Source organism: Pistacia vera, unplaced genomic scaffold, assembly GCF_008641045.1.
Source record: "Pistacia vera cultivar Batoury unplaced genomic scaffold, PisVer_v2 Contig109, whole genome shotgun sequence".
Classification (NCBI taxonomy): Eukaryota; Viridiplantae; Streptophyta; class Magnoliopsida; order Sapindales; family Anacardiaceae; genus Pistacia; species Pistacia vera.
Window position 1 is genome coordinate 698,873 of NW_022195126.1, and position 19,196 is coordinate 718,068.

Sequence of the window (19,196 nt, forward strand, 5' to 3'; positions counted from 1 at the left end):
ACAATGAACAGTATATTTTTAACAAGTCCTTTAATCATTCGATTTCGCAACATGTTGCCGCTAATTGTCAAAATCAATCTCTGTATTAAACATGTCGGCAACCCCCAAAACTGGATTTCATGGATAATAATTCGAGACTTGCTTTCATGGAAAGTCCCTCGTGGGCCTTTTCATGGCTTCTTATAATTTGTCATGAACGTATTAGAAAACCGTAAGCGCGTGATATTAGTCATGAAATCATTGGTCCACGTACTTCATACGAGAAAAATTATTAATTTAATTTGTGGCCAAAGATTAATGAAATTTCCAAGTATTTATTACACGTAATCAGATTTAGATTTTGCCAGAGATAAAGACCTTCAGTCAAGTGACCTCTCACCTTCTGACATTAACTTATCCATTATGCAAAATCCCCGCATTAAAAATATCAACAAATCTGATGTTGACATTACCAATTCATTGTTACAGTCTCGTTATTACTGTTGGCCAAATAACTTTTTTCATCCGTTGAATTCTTATAATAAATTAATTAAACGTGAGCTTTCTACTGTGAATTTATACAATATCTTAGTCGCAGTCATAATTAATTACTAATCTAATTATTGTCAAAGTTTTCTTCGTCATACAGAAAAAGACACGTAATTAATTTACTTCACGAATTAAATCCAGTTGATTTTCAACATTCAGACATGCCTATTTCCCCGTCTAACATGGCAATTTCTCATAGGACCACGTTTCCAGTCGGTTTCTGGGACCCACTAAGCATTACTATACGAAATGACAAATATCTCCATACAACCCGAAAAATATATCCAAATCGAGTTTTACCCGGGACCCAAGAAAGCACCTGGCCAATCTAGGATCTGCACGTGTCCCTCGACACGTGTTACTAAAATCTAGTGCCAAATCCAATCCACTCGTGCTCTTCCCAGTCAACTCAGCAAGCCCGATTGCATAATTATTGCCACGTGTCCCCTATGATTTTTCTAGTTAATCTTAACTCCACTCCCCCCTTCTATATTTGGACCATCTCTTCGTTTTCACGTTCAAAACCAAAGTTGTAAAAACACTCGCTCTGTTTTTTTTGTTTCCTCTGCAATGATTAAAAAGTCAGATCAACTCAATCGCCGGATTTTGTCGTTTCCAGCGGTTCACCCTTGCGAGAGAATTTCTCCGGCGATCCTTCTCGGTTCTTTAATAACTCTCTCTCACACCTTATGCAATTACCAGTCTAAGTTATTTGCAACTCAACGAAGAAATGCCCGTGAAACTATTCGCATGATAGGAATTCTTTTGATATTCTTCGAGGAGATTCGGGACCGTGGATGGAGTCTTCCGGATTCAGTTGGTCTTTGCTTCACTGAGCTTCACCTTACCTTTCAAAAAGTTCAATTCTTGATGGAAGATTGCACGAGAGAAGGCGCTAAGCTCTGGATTCTGATGAAGTCTCAGTTCATTGCTGCTCAATTTCGTGTATTAATTCGGGCAATCTCTACGGCCCTGGATATTTTACCACTGAATTTAATAGATGTTTGTGGCGAAGTGAAGGAATTAGTCGAGTTGGTAGCCAAGCAGGCGAGGAAGGCAAAATTTGAGCTTGACCAAGATGATGAACGAGCCATGAAACGAGTTCTTACAATATTGAAATATTTTGAGAAGGGCATTCAGCCTGATTTGGAGTTTGTGAAGTGGGTTCTTGATTATCTTGATATTAGAAGCTGGAGTGATTGTCACAAGGAAATCAAGTTCTTGGAAGAAATTATAGCTACGCAAAGCTCTGTTTTTGAAGAGAGGGAGGTCCCGTTTTTAAGTAGTTTAGAGGGGTTCATGAGCTATTGTAGAGTAGTTATTTTCGATACTGTAGATTACCGAAACCATGATCAAACTGAAGTCAGGTGCAATTTGGAGACGCTTAGTTGCTTGAATCCTGAGGACTTCCGGTGTCCCATTTCACTCGAGTTAATGACTGATCCAGTGATAGTATCTACCGGACAGACTTATGATCGATCTTCGATTCAGAGGTGGCTCAAAGCAGGGAATATGATGTGTCCCAAAACGGGGGAGAAACTAACAAACACAGAGTTGGTCCCCAATACAGCTCTGAGAAAACTTATTCAGCAGTTTTGTGCAGATAACCGCATTACGCTTGCTAAAACCGGTAGAGAAAGTCGTGACATAACGAGGACGATTCTTCCGGGTAGTCCTCCGGCCGCTGAAGCTATGAAACTTCTATCAAAATTTCTTGCAAGAAGGCTTTTTTTGGGAACAAATGAAGAGAAAAACAAGGCTACCTACGAAATTCGTTTGTTGGCGAAATCAAACATTTTCAATAGGTCTTGTTTGGTTGAAGCAGGCACAATCCCACCTCTTTTATCTCTTTTATCTTCGTCCGATCGGTCTGTACAACTAGAAGAGAATGCAATAGCTGCTTTATTGAAGCTCTCAAAGCACACTAGTGGCAAGAAAGTGATAGTTGAATATGGGGGACTGAAAGAGATACTTGCAGTGCTCAAATCAGGCCTAAGTTTGGAAGCACGGCAGATAGCAGCTGCTACATTGTTTTATTTGTCTTCCGTCAAGGGGTATAGAAAGTTGATCGGAGAAACACCACAGGCGATCCCAGGTCTTGTGGAGCTGATCAAGGATGGTACAAATTGTGGAAAGAAGAATGCAGTGGTTACAATATTCGGGCTGCTTTTGTATCCTAGAAACCATGAAAGAGTGCTCGCTTCTGGTACTGTTCAAGTGCTGGCTGATATTCTAGCTTCCTCATATAAAGCTGAACTTATCACAGATTCACTAGCAGTCATTGCAGCTTTAGCTGAGAGTATTGAAGGAACATTCACAATTCTTCAGACTTCAGCTTTGCCTGTAATTGTGGGGCTATTGCAATCGTTAACATCTCGAGCGGGGAAGGAGTATTGTGTCTCGACACTACTGTCCTTGTGCAGCAATGCCGGTGAAGAGGTGATAGCAATTTTAGCCAAGGACCCTTCACTGATGCCTTCACTGTATTCTCTCATAACAGATGGCTCATCTCATGCAAGCAAAAAGGCACGCTCGCTCATCAAAATTCTACAGAAATTCCATGAAACAAACTCTTCTGGTTTGATGGGTTCTAGAGTTCGACATGAACGACCACTTCATGTCAGGTAGCTAAATTAATTGTTTTAGAATTTAGATCCATTCTGCTGTAAATACATGTATTATACTAGATGGTGCGTAGATATATATACTTTATTGTTTTCCCTATTTGATGATTAGCTCAGTTTTTTCAAGAGCTAATTGTACCATGTTAGTCTGCCTAGTAAATGCAGAGACACACAAAACATATATTTGTGGTTTGATCATTTTTCAAGTAATAAATAAAAAAGATGTGTGATATATGAATTCAATTATATAGTACTAGTTTGATTCTTCAATTTCTTCCTTCTCATGTTCGAGTAATCCAAATTCAGATTAACCACAGTTTTTGTGTCTCTATCTGCAGAAAACTCAATTATTTGTATTTTGTTAGGCAAATGGTGACGATCAGTGGTCCACCAACCTTCAATGTACATGGCAAGTCGTTTTTCTTCCATTTAAAATAGGGGAAACGACTTACACCTACCCAAGGTTTGGAGAAATGATAGATTGATACCCAAAAGAGTATCTTCCATTAGGAAAAAGACTAGAATGTCCTTTGAGAAATATTAATCTATTTTTTTAATTGTTTTTAGTCCCCTTAAGTTTATTAATTCCATCAAATACCCCCAGAAAAAAGTTTAAAAATTAACAAAAATATCCCCACCCACCCATACTTGCCAGATTCCGACGGCCACCGTCGGAATCTGTCACAATGGTCTACGCCATCACCAGAAATGGCCAGTAGTTCATCGATGGCCAGATCCATCACAGATATGGCCAGAAAAGGCTAGATCTGGTCGTCGATGGCCGTAACACTCCATCTTGACGGCCAAAGATGTGGTCGTCGTTATCTGTCAACGATGGCGAAGCAGTTCTTTAGCCATAACTTTCCGGCTAGATCTGACATTTTCACGTCAGATTTGGTCTTTTCCGGCCAGATCCACTGTATATCTAGCCGGAAAAGACCAGATCGGTGAATTACTGGCCATTTACGGTGGTGACCGTCGGAATCTGACAAGTATGGGTGGGTGGGGGTGTTTTTGTTAATTTTTAAACTTTTTCTGGGGGTATTTGATGGAATCAATAAACTTAAGGTGACTAAAGTAACTTAAAAAATAGACCAATATTTCTCAAAGGGCATTCTAGTATTTTCACTAACGAAAGGTATCTATTTGTCATTTTGAAACTTTTTGGATATTATTCTGTTGTTTCGCCAAACCTTGGGTAGGTATAAGTCGTTCGGCCTTTAAAATAATCGATAAATAGTTTAAAATAGCATTACCATGATGGTGGCTTATCTAAATTGTGAATTTCATTACTTTTATGATTAAAAAAAATTTCACCTCAACACTCCAAATAAATAATTTAAATTTTATGTCAATAAGATATATTTTTGCCATTTTACATGATATATAATTTTAAAAGAGATCATTTGAAATAATATAAAATAATTTACAAAATCTAAAATGAGCATAGGAAACATAAAACCAAAAGAGAGTTTTGTTTTTACTAATCGAACAAAAATAGAATTTTGTTAAACAAACATCACGTAATTAATTTATTTAAAATCCTTTTAAAAAAATTTAATTTCAATAATGTAATGAAGATTTGTCTTATTCCCTTATTTTAAAAAGAATTTACATAATTATTATATATAAGAAGAAAAAAAAAACCGAAAATTTTGCGGTATTACGGAACGCCATCGTTTCAGTAATTATCCTTATTCTTCTTTTCCAATTAAACCTGGATATAATTCCCGTCTGAACCAGAACTTTGTAGCACAGTCAACTAAACCCTTATTCTTAGTTGATCGTCAGCAGTTATTTTTTTCTTCATAGCAAGTGTTTGTGTCTGCTGTGAGCATAGTAATGGCGACTGAACCAAAGACAGTGTCTGAAGATGCTAAGATCGATCTGTTCGAAGATGACGATGAGTTTGAAGAGTTTGAAATTAACGAGGGTATAACACGATTTCCTATTTCTTTCATTTCAAGAGTTCGATATTTGCCTCAATTACAAGAGAAATTTTATTATTCTGCATTAGCAGATTATATTGTCTTTGCTTACTAGTTTAGGTTTTATCTTGAAATTTACATTAAGGCATGCCATCTGTCTAGAAATTTCCTTTGTCTGTTGTAGTTTTAATGTTGGTTCTTAGCGTTTAGTTTGAGATTTGAAATTTGGAATGCTGAATTTGTTGTTTACTTTTTTTAATTTTTTTGTATTTATAATGAATTTGACAGAGTGGGATGATAAGGAAGAAGGGAATGATATAACACAGCAGTGGGAAGATGATTGGGATGATGATGATGTCAATGATGATTTCTCTCAACAGCTAAGGAAGGAACTGGAGAACAACACCGAGAAGAACTGAGCCGATTTTAGTAACTTCTGTTGTTTCAACTCGAGATGAAGCTTTTTATTTTTCATATGGTTGTCTGCAAAACGTGTATGACCTTTTAATTCATTGAAATTTAGAAGCTTAGTGCAAACTGTTAGTGTGGAACAAAATGTTATGATTTTGTGAAGTCATTTCTAAACCTTGTTAGATTTATATGCACTTTGATTTTGGGTGGGATTTTGACTGTTTGTTTAGGTGCATGCAATGAATGGATCTTATGGTTGTTTGTGCACATGTTGATGCAGAAGGATATTTGCTGTCTAAGGTGATACTTAGAATGGTCAAAATACCGTCCCCCAACCACATTATTGTGGCTGGTTGTTGCATTAGTTTCTAAATATTGTTTCGCTGGTCTGTGTCTTTGTTTTTGTGCACTAGTATTTTGTTCTTTTAGGCAAACTTGTTTAATTTGTTTATTATGTGACTGTTTGGTATGAAAGAGTTTAATATGGAGGCATGATCTGTGTGATTTTGCATGTTATGTTATGTTGGAAGGTGTGGGGTAGATTGAAATATGAATTTTGTACCTAAGCCAGTAAGAGTGATGGGCGAATGCTATGTATTTTCTTGAATAAGGTTTAGAAACTTATTTTTTTTTTCCTTCTAAATCCTTTTTACCCCAAGGTCATTCTCTGTATTTATGTCAGCTGGATTTCATTTTAAATTGTTAGAATATGAGAGAAAGGCCGAGTTATGGCAAGGTTTTTCATCTTGGCTACACATGGAACATGCATTCTTCCGGTTTACTTGATTATACGTAATAGTGTGTACATAATATTCATTGAATATATGGTTTTGTTGCCAATCCACGCGAGGCAAAGATCTCTCCTTAAGCTTCTTTATTGATATCCATATTTGAAAACTACAATAGGATAGTCTGCTTGAGCCTGTGAAAAGCTGAGTGCTGGCATGAATAATCAGCCTAAAAATCTTATTTGTTTAGATGAGGTTCTATAGCTATTGGAAGATAAAATTGTATCAATGCCTTGTAACAGCACTGTTTTGTACGGTTCTTTCATGTACTGTTAACTTGAGGGTTTCTATTATAAGAAATGTCATCTTTGTGGGAATTATTCATTATATAGTTGTGCGAAATAATGTAGCATTATGATTGAAATGGCTAATCCTGGTCAAGACCCACTGGGATTATATTCTGTAATAATAAGAGCAGCACAATCATTCATACTTGAACATAATGAGGCCTTACGTTGCTGTTCTTTGAGGAAAGACAATGAGAGAAGCTTACTAAGCAGGTACAGCACAAATTTGGTGGATTCTAATCATGGTATACTATATGTATGTCCACACGGCTAATTTCTCTTGCCAGGCCGATCTTAGTTTGTAATAGTTTACAAAATAAACCCCAAAAAAAAACACTAGACAAATGCACTTTCAAGACTACGCTACAGGTCACTTAAAAGGACGTACAAATCATTTTTGGATGGAGTGCGACCGTCATGCTATATGAAACAGAAAACCACTTGCTTATTTTTGAATCAATTATTCAGGGGCACGTCGATTACCAATTGGATCCCAATCGACTAACGTTTACACCCAACCCAATTAACACATTTTTTGATTCATTTCTTTACATAACATGTCCACCTGTCGCAGATCGAGATCCAGTGGAAACAGCACTAGGAGCAGTAGCCATATCTAAATTTCAATTTTGTTGCCGTGCCTCCGTACTAAGATTGTGAAGGGATCGGGGTATCTTTGTGGGAATGATTCATTATAGTGTTGTGAAATAATATTGCATGACCATTGAGATTTGGGATTATATTCTGTAATCTGTATGATAAGAGCAGCACAATCATTCATCCCTTAACACAATGATGCCTTGCGTGCTGTGAGGATAATTCCTTCTTTTAGGAAAGAAAATAAGAGAAGCTTATTAAGCAGGTACAGCGCAAATTTGGCGGATTCTACTCATGGGATATGTCCATGCGGCTAATCTTAAGCTAGCTACAAAATAAACAAATACAAATGCAGGGAACAAGCCCATATCAAAACGCAGGTCATTCCTCACAATGTAATTTATGATCTACAGTGCTAAAACCTACCTATTTCTAGTTTGAACTGCAAGTTTTCTATTTCTGGAGTTGATGCAGAACTACTGATAGATGGAAATTTATCAAAAACAAAAGTGGGAAACGAGAAAAAGCCAAATCAAACTGTTACCTGTTATTATTTGTTGCTCCAAAGGGGCAAATAACATCATAACAACCATCCTTTAAAGTAACCTAAAATTCACAGAAACTGCAAACAGCACTTGGAAGTTGAAACCCAATTCAATAATCCTAAAAATAAATGCTTACCCGATGTTAATTCCAACAGCTCCTCCTTCAAAATCACACCAAAATATTTAGAGGACCAACTCTAGTCCGACAAATTGGACAGATGGGTGTCTTCAGCAACCATGACTCTATACACTCAGCGTGAAAAGTATGCCCGCAGTTTGGCAATAACCGGCAATTTTCTCCCAATTTGAAGTTCTCCAAACAGACAACACAATCCACAGGGCCACTCCCTCTATCCGCTGCAGCCTTGTATTCAAAGCAAGGAAGCTTCTTCAAGTCCTCATTCGACATTTTGGTTTCACTATTGTTGCCAAGAGCCAAACCAATATGCTCATTGCCTCTACTGAATGCCCTTACAACAATACAAACATGAATAACTGCCAAAGCTACAATTCCCAAAAACAGTAACGTCAAAGAGATTAAAATCTCCATAACCATTCTCTCTTTTTGAGAACCCAGGAGGAGTTTACGTTACAACAATTAAAACTTCAATTTCTTGCTCTATTTTCAGTCAAAATCTCATCATTACACTACATCTGTAAATAGATGAAAAATCTCTTTACGTTACAACAATGAAAACCACAAGTCATGCGTCTCAGAATCATTCAAGCAAGCCATGAAGAAAAAAAAAAACCTCAGAATTTGAGTTTGGGAATTCAGGTGTTAATCAAAGGGTGAAACAGAACAAATATTAGAGGAGAGAATCGCAGTTACATTTGTTGTTTGATGGCTGAGAAATGAGAATGTTCATGGGTAATCAGAACATGAAGGTGGCATGATGTTACAAGTGGGCAGGAGGCCTTGTCCTTCTTTATGTCATTTGATAAGAAATGTTAAGTATGATAAATTACTAACTGTCATTATTAATTTATTATGTTAAAAGAAGAGGACAAGAAACGTTTTTGGGTAATAAATACAAATTTCTTCATAAAATCAAATGTAAATTCATACATTGACATTTTAGGTACAAGCGTTTATCTAACTCATTAATACTAATTTCGTTGAAAAATAGTAAAATAAATTTCAGAGCCCTCTTCGTATTCCCATTGTTGGTGTATATATATTACGGTAAACGACTTTTTCCCACCCAAAGTTTGCCTTGATGACATTTTTCTATCAAAAAAGTTTCAAAATACCATTTTTTTACCCAAAGTTTATATTCTGTTAATACCGAAAATACATTTTACTTTCTTAGCCGATGTTTAATATGAGATTTTTTTGTAGAATTTAATTTTTGTAAATTAGGTACAGAAAAGAAAGGTTATCAATAATATTAGTTGTTAATAATAGGGTCTACATTACAACAAAGTCGTTAATCATTCAAGGATCTATATATGATGTTGCTTTAAGCTTAAGGTAAAGTTATCATCATTTTACTCAATGAATTAATTATATGGAAAATTTAGTTGGCCAATGGCAAATGAGAAGGATTATATATTATGTTCAATATTTACTTTTCAGCAATTACCTTTCTTGGATCTTTGTCCCATTTCTCTTATATATAAATGTTGTTGCTTTAAAATAAAGAGAGAAATCAACGTGAACGATAGCAAACCTTAACCTATTTACATTATGACAAGCTCTATATATTTATTAGAAAATTATTCATGGCGACGGGACTTCTAGTTCTGGCCTGATCATGGAGTTGATCATCAGTTCATTAACAAGAAGCCAATAACACTGTCAAAAATTGTTTAAAAGATTTGAAATTTCTGATAATATAGTTACTTTTATTCAAATATCATCCAATTTTTAGTTTAAAGTATATAAAATAATATAGTTATTATTGATAAAATAATTACTGAAGCATAGTATAGTATGTTGAACTTAGATGTGTAAAAGGACGTACGCTGAATTAAATAAAGCTGGGGAGGTAGCCGTAGAATTGAGTGATTACAAAAGAAAGCGTAAAAACTTGAGAGCCAGCCATAATATTACGGATAAAATGAAACACAGAATGTCGCCAATTGCGTGAAGCCAAGCTTTTTTTTGCAAAACGCAAATAACTATATAATTCTGCAATTGGTCTTCTAGTTTTTCGCAGTCCATTCTGGTCAAAACAATATCCATAGCCATATGCTTACACTATTCCACGGTTTTGCATACAACCAAGAAGCCAGAACTTGAATATTGTCAAAAGAGAGAGTCAACTTTATTTTCAGTAATTGTGAATTACCTTATCCAACGACATATTAACTCACCTACTTTCTTTTTCTTCTTCGTTTGCTTTTCTACTCAAAATTATGAAGTTCGATAACACTACCATTAGAACCGTTGTAGGCATTGCCGGTTAGTCCTCCAAACCCCATTATTCATTTATTTATGCATGTGCAAGCATACAGCTTGAAGACGCATCCATATATCGTCTTTATCTAATGGATTTAATTTCTTATAATTTTGGCAGGAAATGTCATTTCTTTCGGCTTGTTTCTTTCCCCATTGTAATTAAACTTCTCCACTTTTAAACTATCACATTGTATTTAATATTCAATGAGAAGTTAATTGGTATTTTAGTGAATTGAAGTTGATTAAAATATGTGGATGAATTAATGCAGCCCAACAATGGTGAGAATATGCAAACAAAAAGCAGTACATGCGTTCAGGCCTGATCCATACTTAGCCACTGTTCTGAATTGCATGATGTGGTTTTTCTACGGTCTACCCCTTGTCACAGAAGACAACCTTTTGGTTTTTACTATCAATGGTACAGGTTTAGTTATGGAGCTCAGCTATGTCGCCATCTTCTTCATCTATTCTCCCTGGACAAAGCGCGTACGGAATTATATATTCATTCATTCATTCAATCAATCATATAAGAGTTTAATTAATGATTTAATTTACTATTTGTTTTCATATAGAATTAATTATAAACAAAAAAAAAAAAATTGTTATTGCATAATTTCAGCGGAGGATCATGTTTGTTCTTCTATTTGAAGTGGTATTCGCAGCTGTTGTGGTTTTCGTTACCTTATTTTTTTTCCATACCCTTAAAGATAGAGCTATGGTAGTGGGCATAGTGTGTATCATCTTCAATGTGATCATGTACACTTCTCCTTTAACAGTCATGGTAAGTCAATCATTCATTGCTTAATCTGATTATAGTTTTAATTAATGTACTAATTTTGTTCCCTTTTCTTGCAGAAAATGGTGATCAAGACAAAGAGCGTTAAGTACATGCCGTTTACTCTCTCATTAGCTAACTTCTTGAATGGTTGCATTTGGGTTCTTTATGCAATTCTTAAATTCGATCCATACGTCTTGGTAAGATAGCATTCAACAAGAAGAAGAATTATCAAGTTGATGTAAGATAGAATACTCTAATCCCAATATTTATATATTTGTTTTTGTAGATACCCAATGCTTTAGGAACATTATCTGGTATAGTGCAGCTAGTACTCTACGCAGTTTTCTATAGAACAACAAATTGGGACGATGATGATGAAGAAGATAGACCACCCGAGGTTCAACTCGCCAGTGCTTGATCACCCTCTCCATTCCCACCATGCAGCTTTCTAAATTTTGATATGATATGTGATATAGTTTTTGTGACTAAAATGTAAAATGAACAACAATAGGGTTGTATTTGTAACATCCGTGTCAAGATTCTTACTTGAAGTTTTGTTTTAGCTGGAACAGAACCTTGTACACGAATTTATGTTGCTTCCATCAGTTTTAACTGCAGTATCATCACAATTCTCAACCAGCAAATGAGTTTAATTTTCTGATCAATAAGAAACTGGTACAAAAGATCGAACAATGATTAAGGTATTTAAACTTCACTTCATGCAACATTGTCGTAAAGAACAAAATGAAACTTCAGTCATCGGGTTTAGCCACCAAGTAAAAGTAGAGCCAGATCAGCTAATTAAATCATCACAATAATGTTTATTAATTGGCATATAAAAAGGGTTATCTTACAGGAAGTAGGCAAGGCCAATCCATCACCAGACTGGCACTGGCAAGTCAAATAAATACACAACTCTGGAACCCCAAAAAGAAAAAAAAAAAAAAAAAAAGAGTAACAATAGAAAAGCTTTACACTATTCAATCAAGTGAGATGTAGTGCAGGTCCACGGGCTGTACTCACCACTCTCCTCTTCTTTCCATTTATATGCTAATTCATTTTCATTCCTCGCACATATATTTTTTGGATCTCTCGGATATTAAAAACACCTCAACCCTTCATCTGCTTCAAGGCCCTCGGTACCTTCTAAAGCAGAGACAACCTTGAGCCTGATCAACAGGGATCATACCACCACCCTTTGATGTGTCAATGGCCTCCATCATTGAAACTACCTCATCCATCTCAGGCCGTTTATCAGGATTAGCATCCCAGCACCGCTTCATTACATTTGCTAGAGAACTTGGGCAACATCTTGGGATCTCTGGTCTCAAATTCTGTTTCAAGATGGATATTATTAAAATCAAGACATCAATAATTTTTTGGTGTAATTAGTCTTTTCAATGAAGCCTGATTTTAAAGATCCTCCATGTTGAATGAACAAAAAATAATTGGTGTACAAGCAGATACCATACCTGGCGAACCACAGCTGAGGTGACTTCTGAGAAACTAAGGTCAGGATATGGCATGTCACAGCAATATATCTCCCATAAACAGATGCCAAAACTGTAGACATCACATTTCCTGTTATACGGGTTGCCATTGAGAACCTGAAAGCCACCCATTAATTTGATGAGTCACAGATCATTCACGTTTTTATAATGTTTTTTGGCTTTTTTCATCTTTAATTCAAGTTCACCCACATTCAGTTTAAGTAAAATTCCTACTTACAAGATACTCTAAAGCCAAGAGTTCCCATCAATAAATGCCCATATACAGGTGCATCTACTAGGCCCGACATCTATTGATTATGTTTTTCAAAGAAACACAGAAAGAGAAGCAAGCACTCAGCTAATTTTCTTAAAATCCAAAATCCCATATAAGTTATCACAAAGCACACAACAAATATAATATAAAAGGATAGTAAAAAAAGCAATAAAAATAAACTTATACCTCAGGAGCCATGTACCCAAGTGTTCCTGTCTCTCCAGTCATATCATTAGGATTTGAAGCTTCGACACGAGCAACACCAAAATCAGCAATTTTTACAGCACGTGTCTTGTCCAACAGCATGTTTTCTGTCTTTACATCTCTGTGAACAATCTTCTGTGAATGAAGGTAACTCAACCTACAAAATATAAGAGATTTTGAGCTCTTAATTCCCTCGCTGGACAAAAGTTCAAGCCATACATCATCCTTTCACAGACAACAACAGTACCAAAAGTAAACAAATGACAAACAGAACTGGGATAGATGTAGGTACCCTCTAGCAATATCAAGTGCTAGCTGCACAACCACTTTGAAAGCTAGTTTCCTTCTCCTGTTCTTTATGAGGTAAGATTTCAGAGCACCCCCAGGAAGATATTCAACAACAACACAACATACGCTACTTGGCATGCTAATTTGACCATTATCAGTTTGTATTTGTAGGTCCGATGAGCCGATTGTTGCCCCAATAAACTGGAATGAGTAAAAAACTACCAACTTTAACTCTCATATCTCAGACAGTAACACTAGCATGTGTAAAATATTTTCTTCGAGAATACACATCAATAAAACAATCATAAGCCTTTTACATATATCCAAGCAGATTTCTAATTCTTAGCCCTTTAACAGATCAGCTGTATGACATCCAAACCAAAGGGAAAGCCGCTGCTCCACCAGCAGAGTATACATTTTAGAGCCACCAAATCTTTAACAATTTTGCGCCAATTGATCACTAAAGTCAAGAAACTCATAGGGTGTAATACTTTTATGAGGTGTTACTACATCCTATCACTAAGAAAAAAGATATTAATCATTTTCAGTTTCATGTAAAGACAGTAACTGAAGTGACCTATAAACAAGCTTCCGACAAAAATCAGGGCTGAAGAATAAGACAACACTTTACCCACAGTTTCAAAGAAAAGACTAGATGACGAAACAATGGATACAAGCTAAATCAGTGGATGTCCAATCAAAATCCTAATCAGGAATGTGAAACCCCAACACTAAAAATCTTTTAAAACTAACCTAAAAGAATAATGAAACCTCACCACTAATGACTGCCTTGAATACTTTTCCTCAAAATGCTCACAATACGATATTATTGGCTTCAAGATGCAAAGCTATGGCATTTCTAAGTACTTGCAGACTTCTTGGCCTTCTCTACTAAAAGGAAAGCAGTGGGTAGTTAATTGAGATTGATGTCATCAATGTCCAAGGTGTTTTCAACAATGCAAATGTTAACTTTTGTTTTTTCTTTTACATCTTTGACCACAAAAGCTAGCCATGCAAATTCTCATACAATTATGAAGCTTTTGAGAAGTTAATGCTATTCAGGTTCTATATTTGGAAAAAGAAAATGAAAAGAAGGCAAAATTTTGAAAAGTAGAAACTAACCTTAGTAACATTAGGATGATCAAGTTTATGCCAGACAGCGACTTCTTGTGTAAAAGCTAACCTTAACGAGCTAATCTCAGCTTCTGTCCGATGGCCCTCCTCTCCCCAATCAAGCAACTTAACTGAAAAATACGAAATTACTTTCAGTGAAACTAAAATCAATTATATAAGTATTAATGCAATCAAATATTAAAGTTGGACATACTCAGATAAAAAAAGAATAGATCTACCTTAGTTGTATTAAAATTTAAGGAACTGATAAACATCATAATAATTGTTATTATAATTTTCAGAATTGGCATCATAATTTCTAGCTACCAGTCAGGCTCACTATATTTTCCACTATTTTATTGACATGAAACAAACAGATGGGATCACAAGAAAGTTGAGAAGTCCAATACCATCCAAGTTCAGGCTGTAACTAGCAGAATTCAACTCAACCCCGTGCATGAGTCACGGATTTCATAAGACTCCGTTTACCATGCCCAATCCATAAAACTCAAATATAACAAAAACCCAGAATTTTACTAAAAGGATCAAACCACAAAGAAATTAAATAACCAATAAAAAACAAAAAAATTATGGACTCTGTATCAGCTGTTTAAACAAAAATATGCATGTTTAGTCATATTCACTTGTGCAAACCAACTGGGTAGGATTTTAAACAGCTAAAAATTCTATACTGGAAATGAAAATCAGAAAAAGGGGGCAAATGGGCATTTAAATCTAAGAGAAATAACAAATTTTGAAATGTAACTAATTATTATTATCATGACAATACAAATTAAAGACGGAATTTTGAGCATAGCCGAAAAATAAAACATAAAATTAGAAAGAGTAACGATGAATATAAATGACTGACCAGCGACATCCTGACCGTCGTAGATGCCACGGTGGACAGTGCCGAAGGTGCCACGAGCAATGACACTCTTGATGATGAGTTTAGTAGGATCGGTCTCCCAGTCTTGTCTTTGTTGCTTCTTAAAAGTATTGGGGGTTGCGGTGGCAGCCGCCGTAATCAGAATATTATCATCAGAATTTCTTTTCTTGGTCTTCTCCATAGTCAATGCTCTATTCAAGTGTCTCTCGAGTTGTTCATCCAAACTTTTGAGATCAATCTGATCCGCTCTCACGAACCCATCATTGTTTTCCTTCATTGTTTCGGTGTTTTCTGCTCAAACTGTGTGTCTTCTTCTCCGTTACTTTGGTTTAAGTCTTCTGGCTGTTGCTGTTAATGTTCACTTCTTGTTCTGGTTATGTTTTTTCCACAAAATTTTGTTAAGTCCTTCAAATGAAAGCATGTGGGCACATGGCATTGCCTGAACACGGCGTGTGTGCTGACCCACTCTCTTCTCTCTCTCTCTCTAATTTCACATTCGTCTTCTTTGTCCTATTTAATTTTTTTATTCATGATCGCCCTTCAGGTATATATCCTTCAACACCCTTATAGTTTAAATATTTCTCATTAACGTCCCCTAGAAATTTCCTAACTATGTTAGGCTGTTTCTATAAGAATACTAAAGATTAGGAAAAGTCAGTGAAATTAGAGATTTATTTATTTATTTATTGTTATCTCCCAAGTCCCAACCTACCATTATTATTCATTGTGAAAGATAAAATATTACTTTTATTCCCTTGGAGTCCCTATGCATTTTAGTATTTACTTCGATTTTAATAGATTTATATTTAATAGATTATTTATTACAAAGTCATTCATTTTAAGTTAGACAAATTTAAGACACTTGTATTGTTTATTTTATACTAGACCAACAAACATATTTCAAAAACTTTCTATCACAACAATAACATAACAGATCACAATTAGTCAGTTCACAACGAGTCTCACATGGATCCTACATGAGTCCCACTAATTAATTATAAGCTGACCAATTGCAAGCTGTCACGTCAGGGTTGTGAGAGAAAGTTTGTGAGAAATAGTTATTGGTGTAGTATTACTTTAATTCTATTTGAGTTTGATGTTATTTAGGGGGTTGAATGAAAAATTTGAGAAATATAGAAGATGGTTAGGGACAAGACAAAGACTTTGTAACAGGGCATTAATGAGAAATGTTGAAGTATATGGAAGATGGCATATGGCAGTGATATTTCAGAAACGTGAAGCCACAATTTGGATATCAAAACTTTCAAATCTACAGTATCAGAAAGAGACCATTTGGTTCATGAGATTGCTTTCTTCACGCTCATTCTAACCATTTATTATTATTATTATTATATAATCGATCAAGAAGCAAAACTTACAAGAACAAACTTCCTCACGTCTATTAATCCATCACGTCTATTAATCCATTTTTAAACCTGGAAATTAAATTAGTTGCATGCAGATGATTGAAATGGTGTGGTCCTTAGTTCAGACAAACCCTGAAGCAGAATATGTGATGATCTCTCAAGGGAGGGCCATGAAGATTATTAACCACAAAACTTATGAGTTGCAGAAATATTGTTATCTTTTGTTTGTTTGTTTATATATATACTCAATAATTATGCTTCTCCACCGACCCTGTGTGTTGTTGCTTCAATTCATGTAAATGGAGATGGACCTTTTTGCCCGACAAAGCTAATTAAACGCCATTATTAATTAGTTTAGGGTTTATAATTAACTAGATCTCTTCCTCACCATGCATTCACCTGTGGGATAAGATTTTGTCAGGTGATACTTATCCTTTAATTAATTACTTTCATAATGTTTCCGAACTTCATGAGGAAGTTGATTTGAGTATTAATTAGAGCAAATGGTATCAGATAAACTTAGCTTGTTCAAAATGATTCTGATCATAATAACTAAATCAAAGACTTCCGTAACAGATAAAACTCTCAAGCAAATGAATTCAAGCTACTTGTCGTAGCATGAATATTATTGAAATAAACTATGTGATGAGTTGAAATCAAGTCTAATTACATAATTGAGTATATTTTATTTTGGTAAGCAAATAAATAAGAGTAAACGGCTTTTTCCCACCCAAGGTTTGCCTTTATGACCTTTTCTCACCCAAAATTTTTCAAAATACCACTTTCTCACGCAAAGTTAATATTTGGTTTCTACCTAAAACCGATTCTGACTGATTCTGGTGGCGAAAATTCTCTCCGTCACCACCATTTGGACCTCCAGTCTCCTCTATACAAAACTCTTCTCACTCTAACACCTGATTTTTCGTTAATTGTTGGCCACTGTAAAGCTATGGTTTACTATTCTTAACTTATTTATGACTGATTCTAGTGGCGAATATTCAATCGGTCACCACCATTTGATCCATTGACCTTCACTCTACAAAACTTCTCTTATTCTGGCTCCTGTTAACTCACCGAACGCCAGTTGAGAAAGTGAAGTGTATTTTAGGTATTAACGAAATATAAACTTTGAGTGGGAAAGTGGTATTTTTGAAACTTTCTGGGTGAGAAAGTGTCATTAAGGCAAACATTGGGTGGGAAAAGTTGTTTACTCTAAATAAATAATTGCAAAACTTGGATTACTTCACAAGTTGATGTATGAGGCACGTAATGACAACATCAAGGAATTAAAAGAGGAATTGTAATTAAATTCATCAACTGGCCATGGGAGAAGATAAGATCTGCAGACTATCCACTTGAAATGAAGGTTGGTTAAATTAGATCAATTGGGTTTTACATCTTAGTCTTAAATGAAATTAATTGGTGCATCCAAGTAAAAAATGTGTTAGGATAATTAATTAGGGCTTAAGGTGCATGCATAAAGCATAGCGGGTATTGTTGAATGAGAAGTGTTACTCTTACAAAGACAAATACAAAGGGGGCATACAAAGACAATTGCTACCCTTGATCTTCATGATTTCTCTCTCCCTCTTTTTCCGTTCTTTTTTTGTTTTTTTCTTCTTTTTGTAACCCTCTTTGTATAAATCTTTGTAAAGATAACATTTTTCTTGTTGAATATTGAAAATATTAAATTAATTAGATGGCATTGGCATGTGGTGTGTTGGACAATGGCATTGACCACCACAACGTTGTCACATTCTTATAATTTTAAATTCAAGATACAAATCTTTTAAGTTTATTTGGGTAAACACTTATCTTCTCCAAGTAAACTATCAAGGATCCATTGATGATGAAACCTGTGCATTATTGAATTAATTGTGTAGTTCATATTTGATAAAAGAGAAAGAAAGGGTCAAGTGATTGATTGTTATTTATTTCCACATATGAGATTATTTAGATAAGATACAGCCATCCAGTTTGACCGACCCAACCACAATACGATCACGCCAAGGCCTACATTTTTGACCTAATTTGGCCAGAAAGGCATTATGTGGTCTGCAGTCATGAACTTATAATTAAAATACCAATTTTTATCACATCAAAATTAAACTATGTATATGAATATAATTAACTTACTACTCATTGCAACATTTGCTTTACTTCTCACAACAATTGCATTTCTCTCTCAGTTCTAGTCTAGATGATCCTCTTTGAATTGATAAAACGTATGCCACCATATATATGATTAGAAAATCTGAAGATTTTTTATAATCAATTCCTGAAAGGTTAGAATATAAAAATGGTCACCCGAGTAATTTATTACCTTCTTCAAAATTGTTAAAAGCCAAGTGAAATGCGAAGACAATAAGTGAAATAAGCTAACTTAGTACAAAGTTGATCAAAATCCTCTTGCAAGTTGCTTGAAGTTGTGCATTGGTTGATCTTGAAGAATTCTCTTTCTTGCAAAGAATCCGACTACGTTTTTGAGGTCTGTTCTATATGGCAACCTCTTTGAAAATTACACCCGACTATGTTTTTTAGGTTTGTACCATTTTGCCTTCCATCAAACAAGAATGCATCTAAAAATGTTTTAATATTATATGATAAAATTTTTAGTAGTTGAAATGAATTTGGAGAAGTTCATTGTGGGGGTGTAACTGTAAAAAAATGAAAATTACAGA

General features: G+C 35.2%; 5 protein-coding genes across 5 annotated transcripts; 3 read left to right on the top strand and 2 right to left on the bottom strand.

Moving 5' to 3' along the window:
• Positions 1 to 1,061: 1,061 nt before the first annotated feature.
• On the top strand, positions 1,062 to 3,395 carry LOC116136045 (U-box domain-containing protein 19-like). The gene has a single exon (XM_031421767.1). It carries the CDS (start codon positions 1,099 to 1,101, stop codon positions 3,154 to 3,156), a length of 2,058 nt encoding a protein of 685 aa, XP_031277627.1. The 5' UTR covers positions 1,062 to 1,098; the 3' UTR covers positions 3,157 to 3,395.
• A 1,444-nt stretch (positions 3,396 to 4,839) lies between these two features.
• LOC116136065 (protein DSS1 HOMOLOG ON CHROMOSOME V-like) lies at positions 4,840 to 5,701 on the top strand. Its single transcript, XM_031421781.1, has 2 exons — positions 4,840 to 5,085; positions 5,369 to 5,701. The coding sequence occupies exons 1-2, from the start codon at positions 4,995 to 4,997 to the stop codon at positions 5,497 to 5,499; spliced, it is 222 nt and encodes a 73-aa protein (XP_031277641.1). The 5' UTR covers positions 4,840 to 4,994; the 3' UTR covers positions 5,500 to 5,701.
• Positions 5,702 to 7,877: 2,176 nt separating this feature from the next.
• LOC116136645 (RING-H2 finger protein ATL56-like) lies at positions 7,878 to 9,316 on the bottom strand. Its single transcript, XM_031422320.1, has 2 exons — positions 9,295 to 9,316; positions 7,878 to 8,212 (listed from the first exon to the last, which is right to left on the bottom strand). The coding sequence occupies exons 1-2, from the start codon at positions 9,314 to 9,316 to the stop codon at positions 7,878 to 7,880; spliced, it is 357 nt and encodes a 118-aa protein (XP_031278180.1).
• A 1,065-nt stretch (positions 9,317 to 10,381) lies between these two features.
• Positions 10,382 to 11,308, top strand: LOC116136656 (bidirectional sugar transporter SWEET5-like). Its single transcript, XM_031422330.1, has 4 exons — positions 10,382 to 10,598; positions 10,732 to 10,893; positions 10,968 to 11,087; positions 11,177 to 11,308. The coding sequence occupies exons 1-4, from the start codon at positions 10,389 to 10,391 to the stop codon at positions 11,306 to 11,308; spliced, it is 624 nt and encodes a 207-aa protein (XP_031278190.1). The 5' UTR covers positions 10,382 to 10,388.
• A 383-nt stretch (positions 11,309 to 11,691) lies between these two features.
• On the bottom strand, positions 11,692 to 15,611 carry LOC116136055 (serine/threonine-protein kinase STY13). Its single transcript, XM_031421774.1, has 6 exons — positions 15,131 to 15,611; positions 14,269 to 14,390; positions 13,151 to 13,347; positions 12,841 to 13,015; positions 12,363 to 12,497; positions 11,692 to 12,224 (listed from the first exon to the last, which is right to left on the bottom strand). The coding sequence occupies exons 1-6, from the start codon at positions 15,423 to 15,425 to the stop codon at positions 12,018 to 12,020; spliced, it is 1,131 nt and encodes a 376-aa protein (XP_031277634.1). The 5' UTR covers positions 15,426 to 15,611; the 3' UTR covers positions 11,692 to 12,017.
• Positions 15,612 to 19,196: the final 3,585 nt, after the last annotated feature.

Bases quoted from the DNA above. Each gene is read 5' to 3' on its own strand.
- LOC116136645 (XM_031422320.1), bottom strand. From the start codon at position 9,316: ATGGGACAAAGATCCAAGAAAG. The intron at 8,213-9,294 runs GTAATTGCTGAA...TGGGAATTGTAG, and splicing joins GGGACAAAGATCCAAGAAAG to CTTTGGCAGTTATTCATGTT.
- LOC116136065 (XM_031421781.1), top strand. From the start codon at position 4,995: ATGGCGACTGAACCAAAGACAGTGTCTGAAGATGCTAAGATCGATCTG. The intron at 5,086-5,368 runs GTATAACACGAT...TGAATTTGACAG, and splicing joins AGAGTTTGAAATTAACGAGG to AGTGGGATGATAAGGAAGAA.
- LOC116136045 (XM_031421767.1), top strand. From the start codon at position 1,099: ATGATTAAAAAGTCAGATCAACTCAATCGCCGGATTTTGTCGTTTCCA.
- LOC116136656 (XM_031422330.1), top strand. From the start codon at position 10,389: ATGGTGAGAATATGCAAACAAAAAGCAGTACATGCGTTCAGGCCTGAT. The intron at 10,599-10,731 runs GTACGGAATTAT...GCATAATTTCAG, and splicing joins ATTCTCCCTGGACAAAGCGC to CGGAGGATCATGTTTGTTCT. The intron at 11,088-11,176 runs GTAAGATAGCAT...TTGTTTTTGTAG, and splicing joins AATTCGATCCATACGTCTTG to ATACCCAATGCTTTAGGAAC.
- LOC116136055 (XM_031421774.1), bottom strand. From the start codon at position 15,425: ATGAAGGAAAACAATGATGGGTTCGTGAGAGCGGATCAGATTGATCTC. The intron at 13,016-13,150 runs GTACCTACATCT...TATATTTTGTAG, and splicing joins GCACTTGATATTGCTAGAGG to GTTGAGTTACCTTCATTCAC. The intron at 12,225-12,362 runs GTATGGTATCTG...ATCTTGAAACAG, and splicing joins CCTCAGCTGTGGTTCGCCAG to AATTTGAGACCAGAGATCCC.